Source organism: Nestor notabilis, unplaced genomic scaffold, assembly GCF_000696875.1.
Source record: "Nestor notabilis isolate BGI_N333 unplaced genomic scaffold, ASM69687v1 scaffold20714, whole genome shotgun sequence".
Lineage (NCBI taxonomy): Eukaryota > Metazoa > Chordata > Aves > Psittaciformes > Psittacidae > Nestor > Nestor notabilis.
This window is the reverse complement of record NW_009925415.1, coordinates 77,785-92,987: the sequence shown is the minus strand read 5'-3', so window position 1 is coordinate 92,987 and position 15,203 is coordinate 77,785. Positions and strand designations below refer to the sequence as shown.

Below are 15,203 nucleotides of genomic sequence, written 5' to 3'. Positions count from 1 at the left end.
TCCAGCGTATCAACCGAACCACTCAGCTTGGGTTTTTTTTGTCTGGTAGAGAGCAGCTCCTCGGGAAACACAGGGCACTTTCAACAGCTGTCATATAAATCAGATGTATCTTTGAGGGTGATCAGTTCCCAAGTAAGCACTTGCTTTTTGGAAATAGTAACCACTGTATTATCAGTTGGGAGGAATGTGTAGACAGGTATCACATTGCTGCACAGGGATGTTTACCAGCTTCACTAAGTGCTGTTTTTGTGACAGATTAAATCCAATGGTGAGCTGCTCATTAAAAATGTTCAGCTGCGGCATGCGGGGAGGTACACGTGCACTGCTCAGACGATTGTGGACAACTCCTCAGCTTCAGCTGACCTTGTGGTAAGAGGTAAGGTTCTCCAGGTAATACAGAAGTGTGGCTGGTTTTCACCTACACAAGCAGAGTGTTTCTGGTTGTTTAGAATATGTTGTTTGTCATCAAGAAATGAAAAATTAAAATGAGAAGTGCATGAACATGCAAATTCTTAGTCTGCTCAGGGTACTGATTCTATTCCAGATATTTAGCGGTCCAACTGAGCACATGTTTTCCTGAAAAGCGATAAAGATTTTTTTATTATGAATATTTTCCTATGTTAAAGTAATTTTTAGACAGTTCAATTTGGTGTTCATTAACAAAGATTGATTTTAAGTATCATTTCAATGTATCCACTGTATAATATTTTTAAGAAGTCACTTCTTTTTTCCCATAAAGCTTTATGGGTTAAATTCCTGTGTATAACGCTAGACCTACAGTAAAAGGATTCCTAGTTTTGAAATGACAGAAACCAGGACATCCGGGGTTAAAGTTACCACACACTGTTAACTAATTCACATCTGTTCAGTGTTACTGTGGACTCAAAACACTTGGAGCCATGTTGTTGTCATGTTTTGCCCCATGTTCCAGTTATACTAAAGAGCTGTATAGCAGCTGAAGCATAGCTTGTACCTTGATTTTGAATCTGTCATCTGAGGATGTTGTGGACTTTCTGTATTTAATTTTTGCTGGCTATTAACAACCAGTGAAATATCAGTTTTGGATGAAATGTCAAAGCAAATACGCTAAGTGGTAAAACTGGGAACACATCTGCAAAGAAAAAGAGAAGGGTCTGTTCATGTGCCTTAGTATTATGTAAGCAATTCTTTTTAAAAATAAAGAGCAATGAGTTTCTTATCAAGCTTCTAATTCTCTTTCCAGCCTGGTAATTATAATTAGAATCATTGATCTCAGGTTACGTTTGGAAGAAATTAACATTCATTTTATACTCAAAATTTGGATTTTAATACAATGAACACTGCTCTGCTTAGTGCTAAGTAATTCTCACTACTATTTTTGTCAGTGGGAGACTCAGCATCTTACAAGGCAAGCTTGAATATCGGATGAAATATGACAAAAGTTAACATTATAGTTTCACGGCATTTGTAGGAAGAAACAACAGCAAAGTATGAAAACAAAGAACATCTTGTCAATGAAGTAGTAAAGGATAGCCGAGTGTTCATGCAGGCACACGAAGATACTTTGTCCACAAAACTATTTGTGTGACATTAAAGTATAAAAATTGCTGTTGTGTTCAGGAGACTTGCTAGTGATACTAGTACACTGAAGACTGTCAGGCCCCTGAGTGCCCCAACCAGCCTTAATGGCCCTGACCAGCCTCACCACAGCTGTCCATAGGCCCAGGAGCCCTGTTAAGCCGAGCCCTGGACCTTCAGCCCTGACTGGAGCTATGTTACAGACACACCTGCTTCCAGCTCTGTCTCTGGCCCTGCCTCCTGAATGGGCTTCAGACCTATATAGTAGCTAGCTTGTATCCTGGATGGACTGCTTGGGTATATGCAATAGCTTGTCACCTGAATGCACCTGATTCATTGTTTGCAGTACCTAGCACTGCCATATCAACACCCAGCTCTGCCCACTATATTCAGACCCTGCAGGACTGTGGGCCATTGTTGAAGGAACTGCCAACCCTTGCGTTACTCATCGGTCCTGGATCAGTTTTCCTGAGGGAACAGCTGGCCCTTGGTGTTTCCTGAGACATGCCATTTTCAGAAACTTTGATAGTGAGGTGAGAAGCTGTAAGAGATACCTCCTAAAAAAGGAGGAAAGAAAGGTCTTGGGAGTGATAAACCTTTCCGTATCTTCCATCTTCAGGGCTTTTGAAGTGAACAGTGTTGCAGAACACGTCTCTCAGGCCATACCTACCTGAGTCCTTAGAGCTGGGCTAGCAAATAGACACATTACCAGGGAGAAGTTGACTAACAACCCTCATCTTAAAAATCAGCTCTTTGCAACATCTTCTACTTTGTGCATCTTCCGTGAAGAGTAAGAGGCAGTTTCCCGGTGCATGTTTTATGTAGTAGCACATACATCTACATTGTATGTAGATGTATGTAGTCCTTGCCTTGAAAGGGAGGTCCAAGAACAGCTAATAAGTAGATTGGTTTTCAATGCCAATATTTAAATTTTGATAGAAATTGGTTATAAGCAATCCAGTAGCCATATGAAGTGTATTTTTCCAAGGATACTAAATGGGAACTCTTCTTGGATCTTAGGAGAAGAAACAATAGGAATTTGATTGTCAAAGTCATAAGCTATAGCCAAACAGATTATGTAGAGTGGCCATGCTTATTTTATTTTTAACTAATAGCATATATATTCTTTAAGGGACCAGTCTAAAGTTCAATACTTTTGGAGTCAAGAATGGAATCATTTTTTTATTATAAGGATAAATTAACTGAAAGCAAGAAACAGCAATATATGGTAGTATATTTTTTTTGTTCAGTTAATTTTATTTGATTCCTTTTGCTAAGATTTCTAGAGAAAATAAAGAGCTCAAGAGCTGAAGATACATTTGGCACACTGTGTGTTTAGATCTGATGTAGAAATCTCGTTCCATTCTTTTTGTTGAGTTGTTTTTGTTTTGATTTTCTGTGGTTTCTCTGCAAATACTGCAGAGAAATATATCCTGTTATTGTGGGAGTTTTTAATATGTTCTGGGACTTGTTCAATCAGATTGTTGGATAATTACCTGAATCATGTTGGCATATTATTATCTCTGAATGTGGAATCAGAGAATACTTCTCAGTAGTTCTAATGCATTGTCTCTGTTTTTACACAACAGTTGATATGTATCACGTAACTGTGTACCATATAAAACAGAAGCATAATAACAAACCCAGAACAGTCAATACCGAAAGAATGATCTGAAAATATCTATAGGGCAAGTTTGTAAGTAGGTCCTAAGCTTTGGGTTACAGAATTACTGCAAGTTTGAGGGGGTTTAGTACAACTTACTGAACATTGTGGTGTCTTTTACAAATAAAGATTCCTATACTCACATATGTATGCACCTGCATCGCTTCTTAGCTTTCTAGTCCATGAAAATAATCACCTGCACCTGTTGATCTACATATTTGAGCCTCTTTTAGGGGGACCAAGTCACAGCACAGCAACAATGAAAGAGTTACACACACAAAACAGACGAGTGGGAGTAGTAGTAATTAGAAGGAAATCTTTAAAATTTAAAAAAATGCATCAAGAAAAATGCAAGCATTCACTTCAGCAGTTTTTCTGTTACTCTTGTTCAGAAATAAAACAGATGAGGTTTGGTGAAGAGATGTGGTACCGTTTGTTAGGTTTAGTGATTCACCTGGAAAAAACAGACAAGTTTTGAGAACAGAGGCAAATCTCTTTTCAGAGGCAGATCTGAAGTACAACAAACAAATTTAAAACTAAATATGGATTGAAAATAATTGCTGTTATTTTAACATAGCTATTTTAAGTAGGCGGTTTCAGCTGAAATAGTGTTTTATACTTGGAAAGCATAGAGATGAGACTGTGAACTAGTTTAAGACAAGCAACTTCTACCTATAATGATTTAGCTGGTTGCTGGGCGTATAGTAATGTGCCATTAGGCCAACATCTGTATTTAGTTCATGACTTTATGTTCACTAGAGCCATGAAATTTGAAATTAATCTTTGCACGTGCCTGCCTTTTGAAGAAAAAGAAATACACTTTAGAAATTATTTTATAGGTCCTCCTTGATGATCAAGACTGAAAGGGCAGATGTGGAATGGCTGTTTTGTGGAAAATGTTTTCCCTTAGTGCTACTGTTCCTTGGTGGTGGCCTTTGTGGGTTGATTCTGGTGCACAGAGGTTGTTTGATTTCACCCACATAGTTGCGAGATTGCTTTTAGTTCAGCTGGTGTAGTGGATTCCATGTTTTGGCATGGATTTTTGAAATTCTCAATATTACTACTTAGGCCAGAGTCATGGAAGTTTCACTTGATATTTGTTAGCTGCTAGCTGCAAGAGCATTTATCCTCAGAATCACTTTGTAGAGTATTAAAATGTATATATTTTTTTTAACCTGTTCTTAAGTAGAAAGTGAGACTTGAAAGCCTTGTATCTGATAAGTACAAGTATAAAATTTAATGAACTTCAATTTTCAGAATAATTGATTTGTTAATTGAACTACCAATTTTTTTCTCAGGTCCTCCAGGCCCTCCCGGAGGTATAAGAGTAGAAGAAATTAGGGACACTTCTGTAGCACTTACCTGGAGTCGTGGAACAGACAATCATAGCCCAATTTCTAAATACACTATCCAGTCAAAAACCTTTCTATCTGAAGAGTGGAAAGATGCCAAAACAGGTAAGAGTAATGCCAGAAGTAATAAAGCCAATAGGTTTTAAAGTGTTTGATTGTTAGAAAACTTGGCTAATCAGAAAATAATCATAACACAAAGAAAACAGGGATGCTATTAATGACTTCTACAGGGTTAGGAAGCAGGTACTATCTTGTCAGTAAGTTGTCAATAGGTTTGCTCCCAGCACTTTGAAGGCCTGAACTGAATATCAAGAAATACAGAAAAGAACAGGCCAGAGTTTTTACCTGGTTTTTGCCTCTTTCCTTGTTGCTTGAAACATTCCACATCAGCTACTAAAATAATAAAAGATTAATTTACAGGTCAATAGGTTAATTTTGATGACAAATGGGTGTCTTCATTTCTGTATTTGTTATGCAGAAAGTTGGTTAAAATTGTGTGCTTTTTTCTGGGAAAAGGCTAAGTTCCAGTTGCATTAAAACTGGCACCCCTAAGAAAACATAGCTAAGCTTATCCTTCTAACCACTGGATGTCGTCATTGTGCCACATAATTGCAGTCGAGGAGGCACCTACCTGAACACAGGGCATGCTAATGTATACTTCTTTGCAAGGTTTAACATGAACACATAAATTATTAAAATATTTTTAAACTAGTAGTATCTTTGAATACTTTACGAAGGATAGAATTGCCACAAGCTATACAGAATTGTCCCATCAATATGATTATTATGCCACCATAATAAATTATAATTGAAGTGCTTTTCTGTGGAATCAGGGCAGCACATACTCAGCATTTCTAAATACTAAGAATATAAGTAGTTTCAGCTACTGCCTTTCATTTAAGTTGTCCCTTGAAACTACAGAGATAGATGTCAAAGAAATAGACTGACATATTGATCTGAAAATCTCTTACATTCTTAGAGTAAAAAGTTAAAAATACTAGGCCTACTGCATTAAATCATATTTCTCTCCTAGACTGTGTAATATATGTAGCTCTATTGTATATAATTACTTCCAACAGCCAGCACCAGTACATAATATGTTAAAGTAGCTCGAAAAATAAAACTAGAAAATTCCCCAGTCCCTTCCTCTCTCTCATATCTTGTTTAATAGCTTCTGTAGAAGAGATTTCTTTGAACTTTAAAAAAGAATAATTATTGTAGAAATCAGAGCTGTTCAAGGCCAGATTGGACAGAGCCTTGGGCGACATAGTTTAGTGTGTGGTGTCCCTGCTCATGGCAGGGGTGTTGGAACTGGATGATCTTAAGGTCCTTTCCAACCCTAACTATTCTATGATTCTATGATTTGCTTCAGTAACAATATATGCGGGAGGGAGGATCCTTTTAAACCAGCCTCTGCTTTTCTCAGGATAAATTATAAACAGGGATAGCAGCTCTGATACTGCTTCCTTTTGTGCTGTGTGTTACCTGGAACTAGAAATGTGTGTAGGAGATACAAGTGCTAGTTTCAGATCTTTGCTCTGGTTCAGAGCAGACACTTGAACCCATCTCTCTCACTTCTCAGGAAGATTCCCTATTCGCAGTGTTACAGACGTGATAGGATTCACTTCTCTGCATCTCTGAAGTTCTTCAGCTTTAGAGATTTAATGAGATAGTCATTGAGACATGCAGTCAGACTTTGCATTTTATCGTGTAATATGTTGAGTGGGATTCACATTTTGAGCTGGACCAGTAGGAATCCAGATTGTTGAATTCCTTTTTTAAGAAGCTAGCAGGAAAGATAAAAATTATTAATTTCTGAAAAGTTGAAATTAACTATTCTGGTGTTTTCAAAATCATTGCTTTTTCATTTGAACCGCACCAAGTAATTTTGGTTAATAGATGACTCCCTCAAAAATAGGTAAAATCACCATAGTAACCATCAATGACACCACTGCCAGCTTTTACTTTATTTCTAGGCTCCTCCCAGCTTGGCTCAGTGTTCACTTTCATATGAAAGTCGCATGATGAACAGTCCAAATTGATCTTCCGTCAGTGATTAGGCTATCATTTAATGCTGCTAATTTTCAATGTGTGGAACAAAAGAATATACTTTGGCATTGCATTTTGGAATTATTGTTGTTATTATTGCTATTACCATTATTCCCAAACCAAATCATTCATCTCGGGTTGCATAACATCAAGTGTGTTTCATGAAAGAAGTGCATTCTACTTCACAGTATGGAAATATGTCTGAATGTGTTATGTAATAGGTTGTTTACATTTATGTTGCTCTTCCCAGTTAAGGGGATCAGATTCTCATCATGTTGAGTATTCATAATTATTCTGGGAATTTGTGGCACAGTAAGATTGAATGAAGAGATTGAACGTAGCCTATAAAAAGGAATGACAAATTTGTGTCATGGCTTGGATGCCATAGGAGATTTGCAATGGATCTACTGACTGGACAGAAAAATAATTTGAGTAAGGATGATGGAGGATGGTGAGCAGGTGGAAAGAAAATGCAAAGTGGTTTTCTTTGTCCTACAGGGCTTCACTTTAGGATGAAAAATGTAATAATCATTAGGTAGAGGAAAGTTGTGTCACCATCCAGTGCTTACACCACCATGCCTGGGGTTTTTAGCAGTCATTGCATTTATATTCTAATTCCAAATCGACTTCCCAGTGCCGAATTTCTCATTTCTCATCTCCCTCTGAATCCAAGACTAATTTGACAAACCACTCTTCACCCACACAATAAATGAAACCCTCTGTCTGTCTACAACTGCAGACAGCTATAGAAACAACCCCTATTGTCTCTGAATTGTGGATAGTCATGAGTTACTTATGATAAAGAAGTCTTTTCACAGGAACGACAAGAGCACTTTACTCTTGTTGGATCTGAACTAGGTAGCAAGTTATAACATGCTTTCTAATAAGGTACACCAAATTAGGACTACAATTTATAAATCACTCTTTATCAGTTGATCGAACCCTACATTTGCATGTCTATATCCATGTTTATATCGTGAATTTTTATTTTACTGGTTTTGCATTCCAGATTTCTCATTGCATTTGTCTGTAAGTAAAATGAAATTCTGCAACTACAATATGTAATTACTAAGGATACTTCATAACTACATCTACTGTGTTTGCTAGTTCACACCCAGTTAAACATACAGGTCTCTAAGGGTTTATGCAATATAGTGTTATAGTTTCCAAATTCCAAGTTACTGCCACAAGTACTCCTTGTAAAATGTGGTATTCCCAACATACAACTTCAAGTTTCTTTCAGTTGGCTCTGTGTGATTGCAAAATTGTGGTAGTTTTGCTGAAATCAACCACATTGTTGGCCGATCCTAGTGTAAAAATGCTGTTTTCTAAAGCAATTTCTTATTTTTTTCAGAACCAGCAGATATTGAAGGAAATATGGAATCTGCTACAGTGATTGATTTAATTCCATGGATGGAGTATGAGTTCCGGATAATAGCAACAAACACTTTGGGGACAGGAGAACCTAGTATGCCATCACAGAGAATTAGAACTGAAGGCGCTCGTACGTAAACAGTATTTTCACATTTTTGTTAACCAATTTTGTAATTTTGGTTTTTATTTGAAAAAAAACCACTTTATAAGATTCAAGTCTAGAGTATGTATTTTCAGCCACCCACTACTATAGGTTTTAGGAAGCAAATACCAGACTGTCCAGATGCAATAGCATCAAAGCCGACAGCAAAGAAACACCATGATACAAACAGCAAATTTGCCTTCATTGCTGGAACTGAATCATACTGTATCTTTCAGAGATCCCTTACTGTGTCTGTCAGTCAGGCTGGGTATGTATGAATGCATGCACATTCTTAGGACAAGAGTACAGGACTTACTTAGGAAAAAACGTATGTATTGAACTAGGAAAATGTGCATTTGCTGTTTGGTTTGTATTCTAACTGAAAAATTGGTGTCAGTATGTGTGTTATACTGGATAATGCCGTTTTTCTGAGATTGAAGGTTTGGACTTGTGTATTCTTACTCCACATCAAAGATGTGACATTATCTGACACAACATATGCTCTTATCAGTCTAATTACTCAGTATTAAAATCTCAAAGCATATTTAAGGATATCCTTTAGGCTTAAACATGTCCTTTTTAAAATGAATTTTCAAAAATGAGGAATTAGAAGCTATTATTCAAGATAATACATTTTGGTTTGACTGTACAAAGGAGATAACAGCAGTGCTCTAGAAGGTAATGTATCACTGCAAAAAGACTGTATACCAGTATATCCTCCTTAACACATATTAGCACCCATGTGCAACCTGGATATATTTACAATTATTGTCCCATAGGTTGAGATATGAAACTAAAAGCACAAAAAAAAGTGTAAAAATTAATTTTTATAATGATGCCTGCTAGGTCATTGCTTTGATTAGACAGTGTTTTCAAAATAAAATGTATTTGCATTGCAAATTTCAAAGCATTTAATAAAAAAGATCCGTGTTTGGTCCATTAAAGATTTTCTTGCTTAGGGAGAAAGGAAATAGAAATCAGTTAAATTATTATGGACAGGGAAGGAAAAACCACAGAACTTTAACACTAAAGTAGAAGGAAATTGCCTATAAAATTGATTACTAACATCAAATGTTTTATGACCCAACAGCTGTATTTGAAGGCCCAGGAATCTAAGTGAGAAATCTACTGCTTCCTGGAGTGCTTGCTGCACAGTAGACATTTTTTAAATGGCAGAAAAAAAAACAGAAAGGGAGGGGGAAATAATGCTCACAGGTGGAACAGTGGTAGTGTCCTGCAATTTGCAGTGTGCCACATTCATGTTATTTGTTGTAACCTCCTCCCAGAAATGTCATATCCTCCAGTTTTGTAATAGGATGCACTGCTTTGCAAGAGGTCGTCTGTTTAATCTGTTGTCTGATTCCCCATGCACAGCACCATTGTCATCTCACAGGCAGACATTTTTGATGAAACAAAGCAAAATGTTAATGTAGTCTTTCTAGGCATCAGCCAGCATGTCTGGCCATGCCAAAGTAGGGTATAAATCAGTATCAGTTTGCAGATGATCTTCTGTGCCCAAGTGCATTTTCTGCCAGGAGGTGGAATTTGTTAAAAGTGGCAATAATAGGATTTGGGTTGCACTGTCAGCTTTCATGGTACTACAGAACCAGCAGAAGAAGGTAAATATTTTATCGCACAACCACCCACCCATATCCACACGTTGTAGCTATTTAAAACATTTGTTCTGTGTTAAATGGCAATAAGCAGTGCTGCATCTTTGTTGTACTGTATGGGTGACAAATAATATCTGTTAAATATCTTCTTCAGTTTTGAAGTCTCTCTTTTAGATAGCTGTAATTTCAGTAACTTTTATTAGCATGCTAAGAATGTGTGCTATAATTTTTCTTTTTAATGAAATCTGCTTGCTTCATCAATAACATGTTTCACAGTGCTTTCTTGTAATTCAGTGGTTCAGAGTCTGCTTTTATATATTTTAGCTTCTGGATGCATTAGAATAATTGCCTAAGTATAGCTGTCTGAATAAGTAACCTAGCCTTAATGGAAAGAGAAATCCTGGTTTAATGGCTGAGAGAATGAGGGAGATTCTCTTGAGAAGGGTGATTTGTAAGGCATTAGGCAGTCCTTTTTCTTTCCTCTGGCACCCTGTGTATCTTCTTTGACTGCTTAAGCAGTAAAGTTATATGCTTACAATAGATAGAATGACTACCGTGTCTTTCAGTAATAACTAAAGGTAGGGTTATAAGTTCAGGCTTCCTCTGGAATTGTCACAATATGTATGTTCAGTCTCGTTGTCCACTAATTTGTTTTCTGGAATGCCAGCAATAAATAGCATAAACCATGCACTGAATGCTGATTTCAATTTCAAATTTATTCTTACATATTTTTATCCTTACTGAAAATGAATTTATCTCTGCTTTGTGTTTCTCCTCAGCTGACCCTCAGAGAAGGCCTCAGCAAATATCTTACACAGCGCAAGTGCACTTGGGGACTGTCCCCTTACTATCTTGTGACATTCACTCATTAGTGGAGAACATGCCTGATCATAGGAGAGTTTTTAACACAAAGAACATGTTCATGTAGATGGGGCATGTAGTTAATGCACCTACCCATTCTGAACATGCCTATCAAGAAGATATATGCTGCTAATCTACAGTAGGATTAGGTTGCCAGTGCTTCAAAGACATATCTATGTTTAATCTCACACATTGCAAGTAAATCCATACAAGTAGATGGAGCTGATCACAGTCTATTAAGGTAAATACATGTGTAAGTCCTGAGTGCTTGAGCTCTTGGCATGCCAACATCTGAGGAAGCACAAGAACAATACACAGTGCTTCTCTGAAGACCTATGAGGAGTATTCAGTTTCTAAATATTTAATTAAATAATTGTAGAGAATGTTGTTAAAAAGAAAAATGGTTGCTAGCTATGGTTAGAACTAGAATGTTTCCTGCAGCAGTAGCTATAAATTAGTCTTGTCAAGACCACAGGTTCTGACAGCTGTTACAGACTATCATTATTTTAAGTGTGTGTGCCATGAGTGCTTATTGGCTGCTGTAAAAGGAAATTTAAATAGTGATATTCTACTGATTGCATACTTGTAGTGATTTTTCTAATCTGTTCTATTTTTCTAGCACCTAATGTGGCTCCTTCTGATGTTGGAGGAGGGGGTGGAAGCAATCGAGAGCTGACAATAACATGGATGGTAGGTATTGCACTGAGATGGCACAAACCCTGTGCTTACTTATACCTGATCTTACCCCTCCTGAAACCTGTGGCAGGTTTGTCACTGGCACCTTTGAGAGCAGGATTTGTACAGAGTATATAAGTTCTCAGAATTTTCTTATAAAAAGACGTAAAAAGGAATGAGGAAGTCAATATTTTAGATGTTTATGTATTGGACATTTCTAAAATACAATCTAAAACATTCTCTGAGTATGTTTCGAAGAGGCTGAAATACATACTAGCTATGATAATGCATTGATTTAACCACATTTAAAAATTCTGCATATTGTATCTTTTTTTGAGGCTTATTGTAAGTTGCAATCTGAATAGCATGCAGATTTGCTTACTACAACTAAAAGTAGAATGCCTTATGACTTCAATGTGCTGTGCACATATTTACAGGCTTTATTAAAAAAAAGAAAATACATTGTCGTTTATAAACTAGCCTGTTACAATTATTAACTTCAGTTTTAAGGAAATTCTTCTATAGTCACATTTTATGAGTTTTAGTTTATGCTAATGGGACTGGTAACACAAAACAGTGTTGCCCCATGCCACAGTTTAGCCATTCATTGATATCCACACACTGATGATGATGTTCTATTTCTCCAAACCATTAATTTTTCTTTAATGATTATGTTTAAGCAAAATAAAGAAAGAGGAGAGGTGTAGAGATAAACCGTTAACTACAGAAATAATGGAATGCAAAGTTCAAAAAATTAGTGTTACCAAAAAAGCTTTTCAGTAAGCAAAGCTTTGAAAATTTCATCTCTCTCATGTACTGTAGGTATTCAGTCCAAGATATTTTGTCTTTAAAAAGTCTTGAGTACATAGCTATACATATAAATGCTGTCTTTATATAAATGTTGTTCTGGTATTGAAGCAATGGTTTTTAAAATCTACCTATACTATGGAGAAAAAAAGAACAATCCAGGGAAGAAGGGAAGAGACAAGAAATTGGGAAGAAAGTAAAACCCAGAACAAGAGAGGATAAGGATAAACAAAGTTGTTGTGTAGGTAAAAGTTGCATGGAAAAGAGAGTTAAGTCTTTTGAATGGTGTTTGAGAAAGCTAAGGAGGTAAAATAAAGCAAAAATTAAAAAGCCTGTCTGATTCATGCCAGAGCCTATCAGTATCCAGCAAAAACAGTTACAGAAGCATTACCTCTGGCAAAGAAAGATGATTAAATGTTATGTTTGAAAAATATTACTGAGCTTATCTTGCTCCTGACCTCTCTGTTCACCTTCATAGAGCTATGAGGCACATAAGGCACATTACGCCATTTGTGTTGTTTGGGGATTAGTTTCAGATGTAGCAGCTTATTTACCTCTATGAAGAGGGCTCTTTTTGTGTGGAAATGTCATAATTCCAAAGCAGCTTTGTCACTGTTGTATAGGGATCCTCCTTACAAATGTACAAATTTTAATTCCTATGCGTATTTCCTTCTTTTTGTAGAGAAGTTTGGTCATACCTATTTGGAAAAATTCTCAAGTATGACACAGAAAGTCAGCCATATGCTTGGGCTAACAGATTTGGGCTTTCTTGGTTTGTTTTGTTTGTTTGGTGTTTTTTAATGCCATTCAAAATATTTATTCAGTCTTCCTGAGTGTTTTATGAATGAATTTACCTAAAGAAAAAAAATCTAAATTTCTGACAAAGGAAGACCCACGTGTCTGTTTAAATATATTGAAAAGGTTATTTCTTAGTTCCACTAAGAACAGATTTGGAAGTCCTAACTGGTTTGATTCTGGTCTTTATTTCTGAAGAGTGGAAGTCAGATAAGAACACATGCAATGGACAGTTGCACAAGACCTATTTTTTCTTCACAAGTGCTATGTTATAAAAACTTTAACAGACTACAGAGCTCCTTCTTGCACTGCGTGTTAAAGACCCATACTTGTGGTATTTTCAATACAGTGAAAACTTGGCTGTGACCAAACTAAAAAATATAACCAGGACAACAGTGACTAATGAAAGATCTGAAGTACAAGATCATTTCAGTCTTTCCTATGTTTATATTCCAATTATTTAACTTATCTAATATCATGCTTTTTACATCAGTCCTGTAGTGAGTAACTCAGACAAATTAAACATGGCTTCAAATATGTACTTCCCAAGAATCTAGCAAGTGTTTTTGAACAAAGGCATTAGATTTACAGAATCTGTCTGACAGACAACAATATATCTATCTGTAAGGCTAAGATAAAGGTGTATGTTGATTCCACCAAATGTGCTGACATTTGCATATGCTACTCAAAATATCCTTAATTAAGAAGAGCAGAACAAAATGTATGGCAGGTTCACATGTTGCTGCCAACTCCGTTTCAGCTTTTGTTATGATTCATAAGCCCGGATTGAATGAGACAGCCAGAGATACAATCAAAGCTCTTCTAAGTCTTGTTTTGAAAGAAGAACTGAGAAAGAAAGCTGGGAGTGGCATGCCCATTCTTCCTCATTTTCCCCCATTTGTCTTTCCCTCTTCTGTTTTGTTTTTCAAAGTTTTTAGTGGATACTACAAACTATTCAGCTACTTACACCTAGTTATTATGTGTAGCCATTGGAGGGCAAGCTGCTTTCAACACTTTTTTATAAGACCTCCCAGAATATATTTTTTAAGTTCCAGTTCTAGTTTTCTAAAGTTTGCTCTGGCTGAAAATCATTCTGAAACTAGGGCCACATCCAGTCTGCTTACTTTGGCATATGAGATACGATTCTGGTTTAATTTAAGCAGCAATATACAATGATAGAATTAGAAGAGCTATCAGTGACCCAGTCCAGGAAATCTACTTTTTGAACTGCAAGGTCGCCATAATTTTCTTCTTTTTGTATTATGTATATTAGTGTTCTAATCCATGTGTTATGTTTCTGAAGACAAAACTTACATATTTCTATTGTTCCAGAAGTTTGGTGAGTTTTCACCAGAACTTTCTTTCTTAGAGAATCTTTGGAGTTTCATTCAAGCTTCCATCAAATATGAACATCTGAATTTGTGAGCTAGGGTGGTTTTTTTTGGCTTGTTCCACTATTAACATCTAAGTTTCATAAATCCTTGCTCAGAATATCTCCTCACATGTTGGCTGAAGGGCTACAGAAGAGGGCAGACATGTAAGGAGAATAATTACTCTTTGTTGTACTGCTGTAGGCCCTTTGCCTCAAGATAGACTGTTTCATCTCTGTGGGGTCTACAGTATGGGAAGAGGTGATGCAGGAACTTTATTATCAAAGGATGCTTCTGGTCAGCCTTCAGGTGCCCTGATGAATGACATGATTTTGGCCTGTTGAGTGCACTGTCTAATAGTTGTGGTAAAGGCTCCATGGACTGAGAAGGGATCATTGAATGTAGAGCTTTGGTAAATTAAGCCAAATTCATTATATCAGATTGTTTTCCATAATTTTGCATTTTCCGGTGTTCCTAGGTATTGGAAATTGGCTATAGTTCTAAGAAATATTTTGGTACCTTTAATGCTTATGATGAAAGTGGAAGTCATTTCTCTTAAACTTGTACCAATTAGAAGCTAGGTAGATAGTCTAAACTAGCAACTGAACCCCCTCTATGATCAATGAAACGTGGTAGGGTGAATGCTTCTTTAAATGTGTCCATCTCTCTTCATCAGCTGTGGCAGTTACCTAGGTAAACAACTTTTGGTAAATTAATATAATTTGGGACAGCCACATACATTTTCTTTTCTCTCTGTTTCGCAAGAGTATCTATCTCCACGCATGCGTATAGATCCATGGTGTGTCTGTGTTACATAACTACTATCACTCCTGAAGACAGCCTTTTTTGCTAGCTACAGCTGACAACAGTTTTAGTACACAGTCTTTGACGGTTTCTATCTGTAGGAGATAACATGATGTGTCTTGCACTGAGTTTGGGTGAGGA

At 36.6% G+C, this 15,203-nt stretch overlaps 1 protein-coding gene across 1 annotated transcript in view; it reads left to right on the top strand.

Annotated features, from left to right (window-relative positions):
• Positions 1 to 255: 255 nt before the first annotated feature.
• Positions 256 to 15,203, top strand: part of LOC104404591 (contactin-1-like) — a gene marked incomplete at its 5' end in the record, with an annotated part of 46,525 nt that continues 31,577 nt past the window's right edge. The window contains 4 exon segments of the mRNA XM_010013053.1: positions 256 to 376; positions 4,519 to 4,677; positions 7,976 to 8,125; positions 11,231 to 11,301. Coding sequence (XP_010011355.1) covers positions 256 to 376; positions 4,519 to 4,677; positions 7,976 to 8,125; positions 11,231 to 11,301 — 501 coding nt within the window.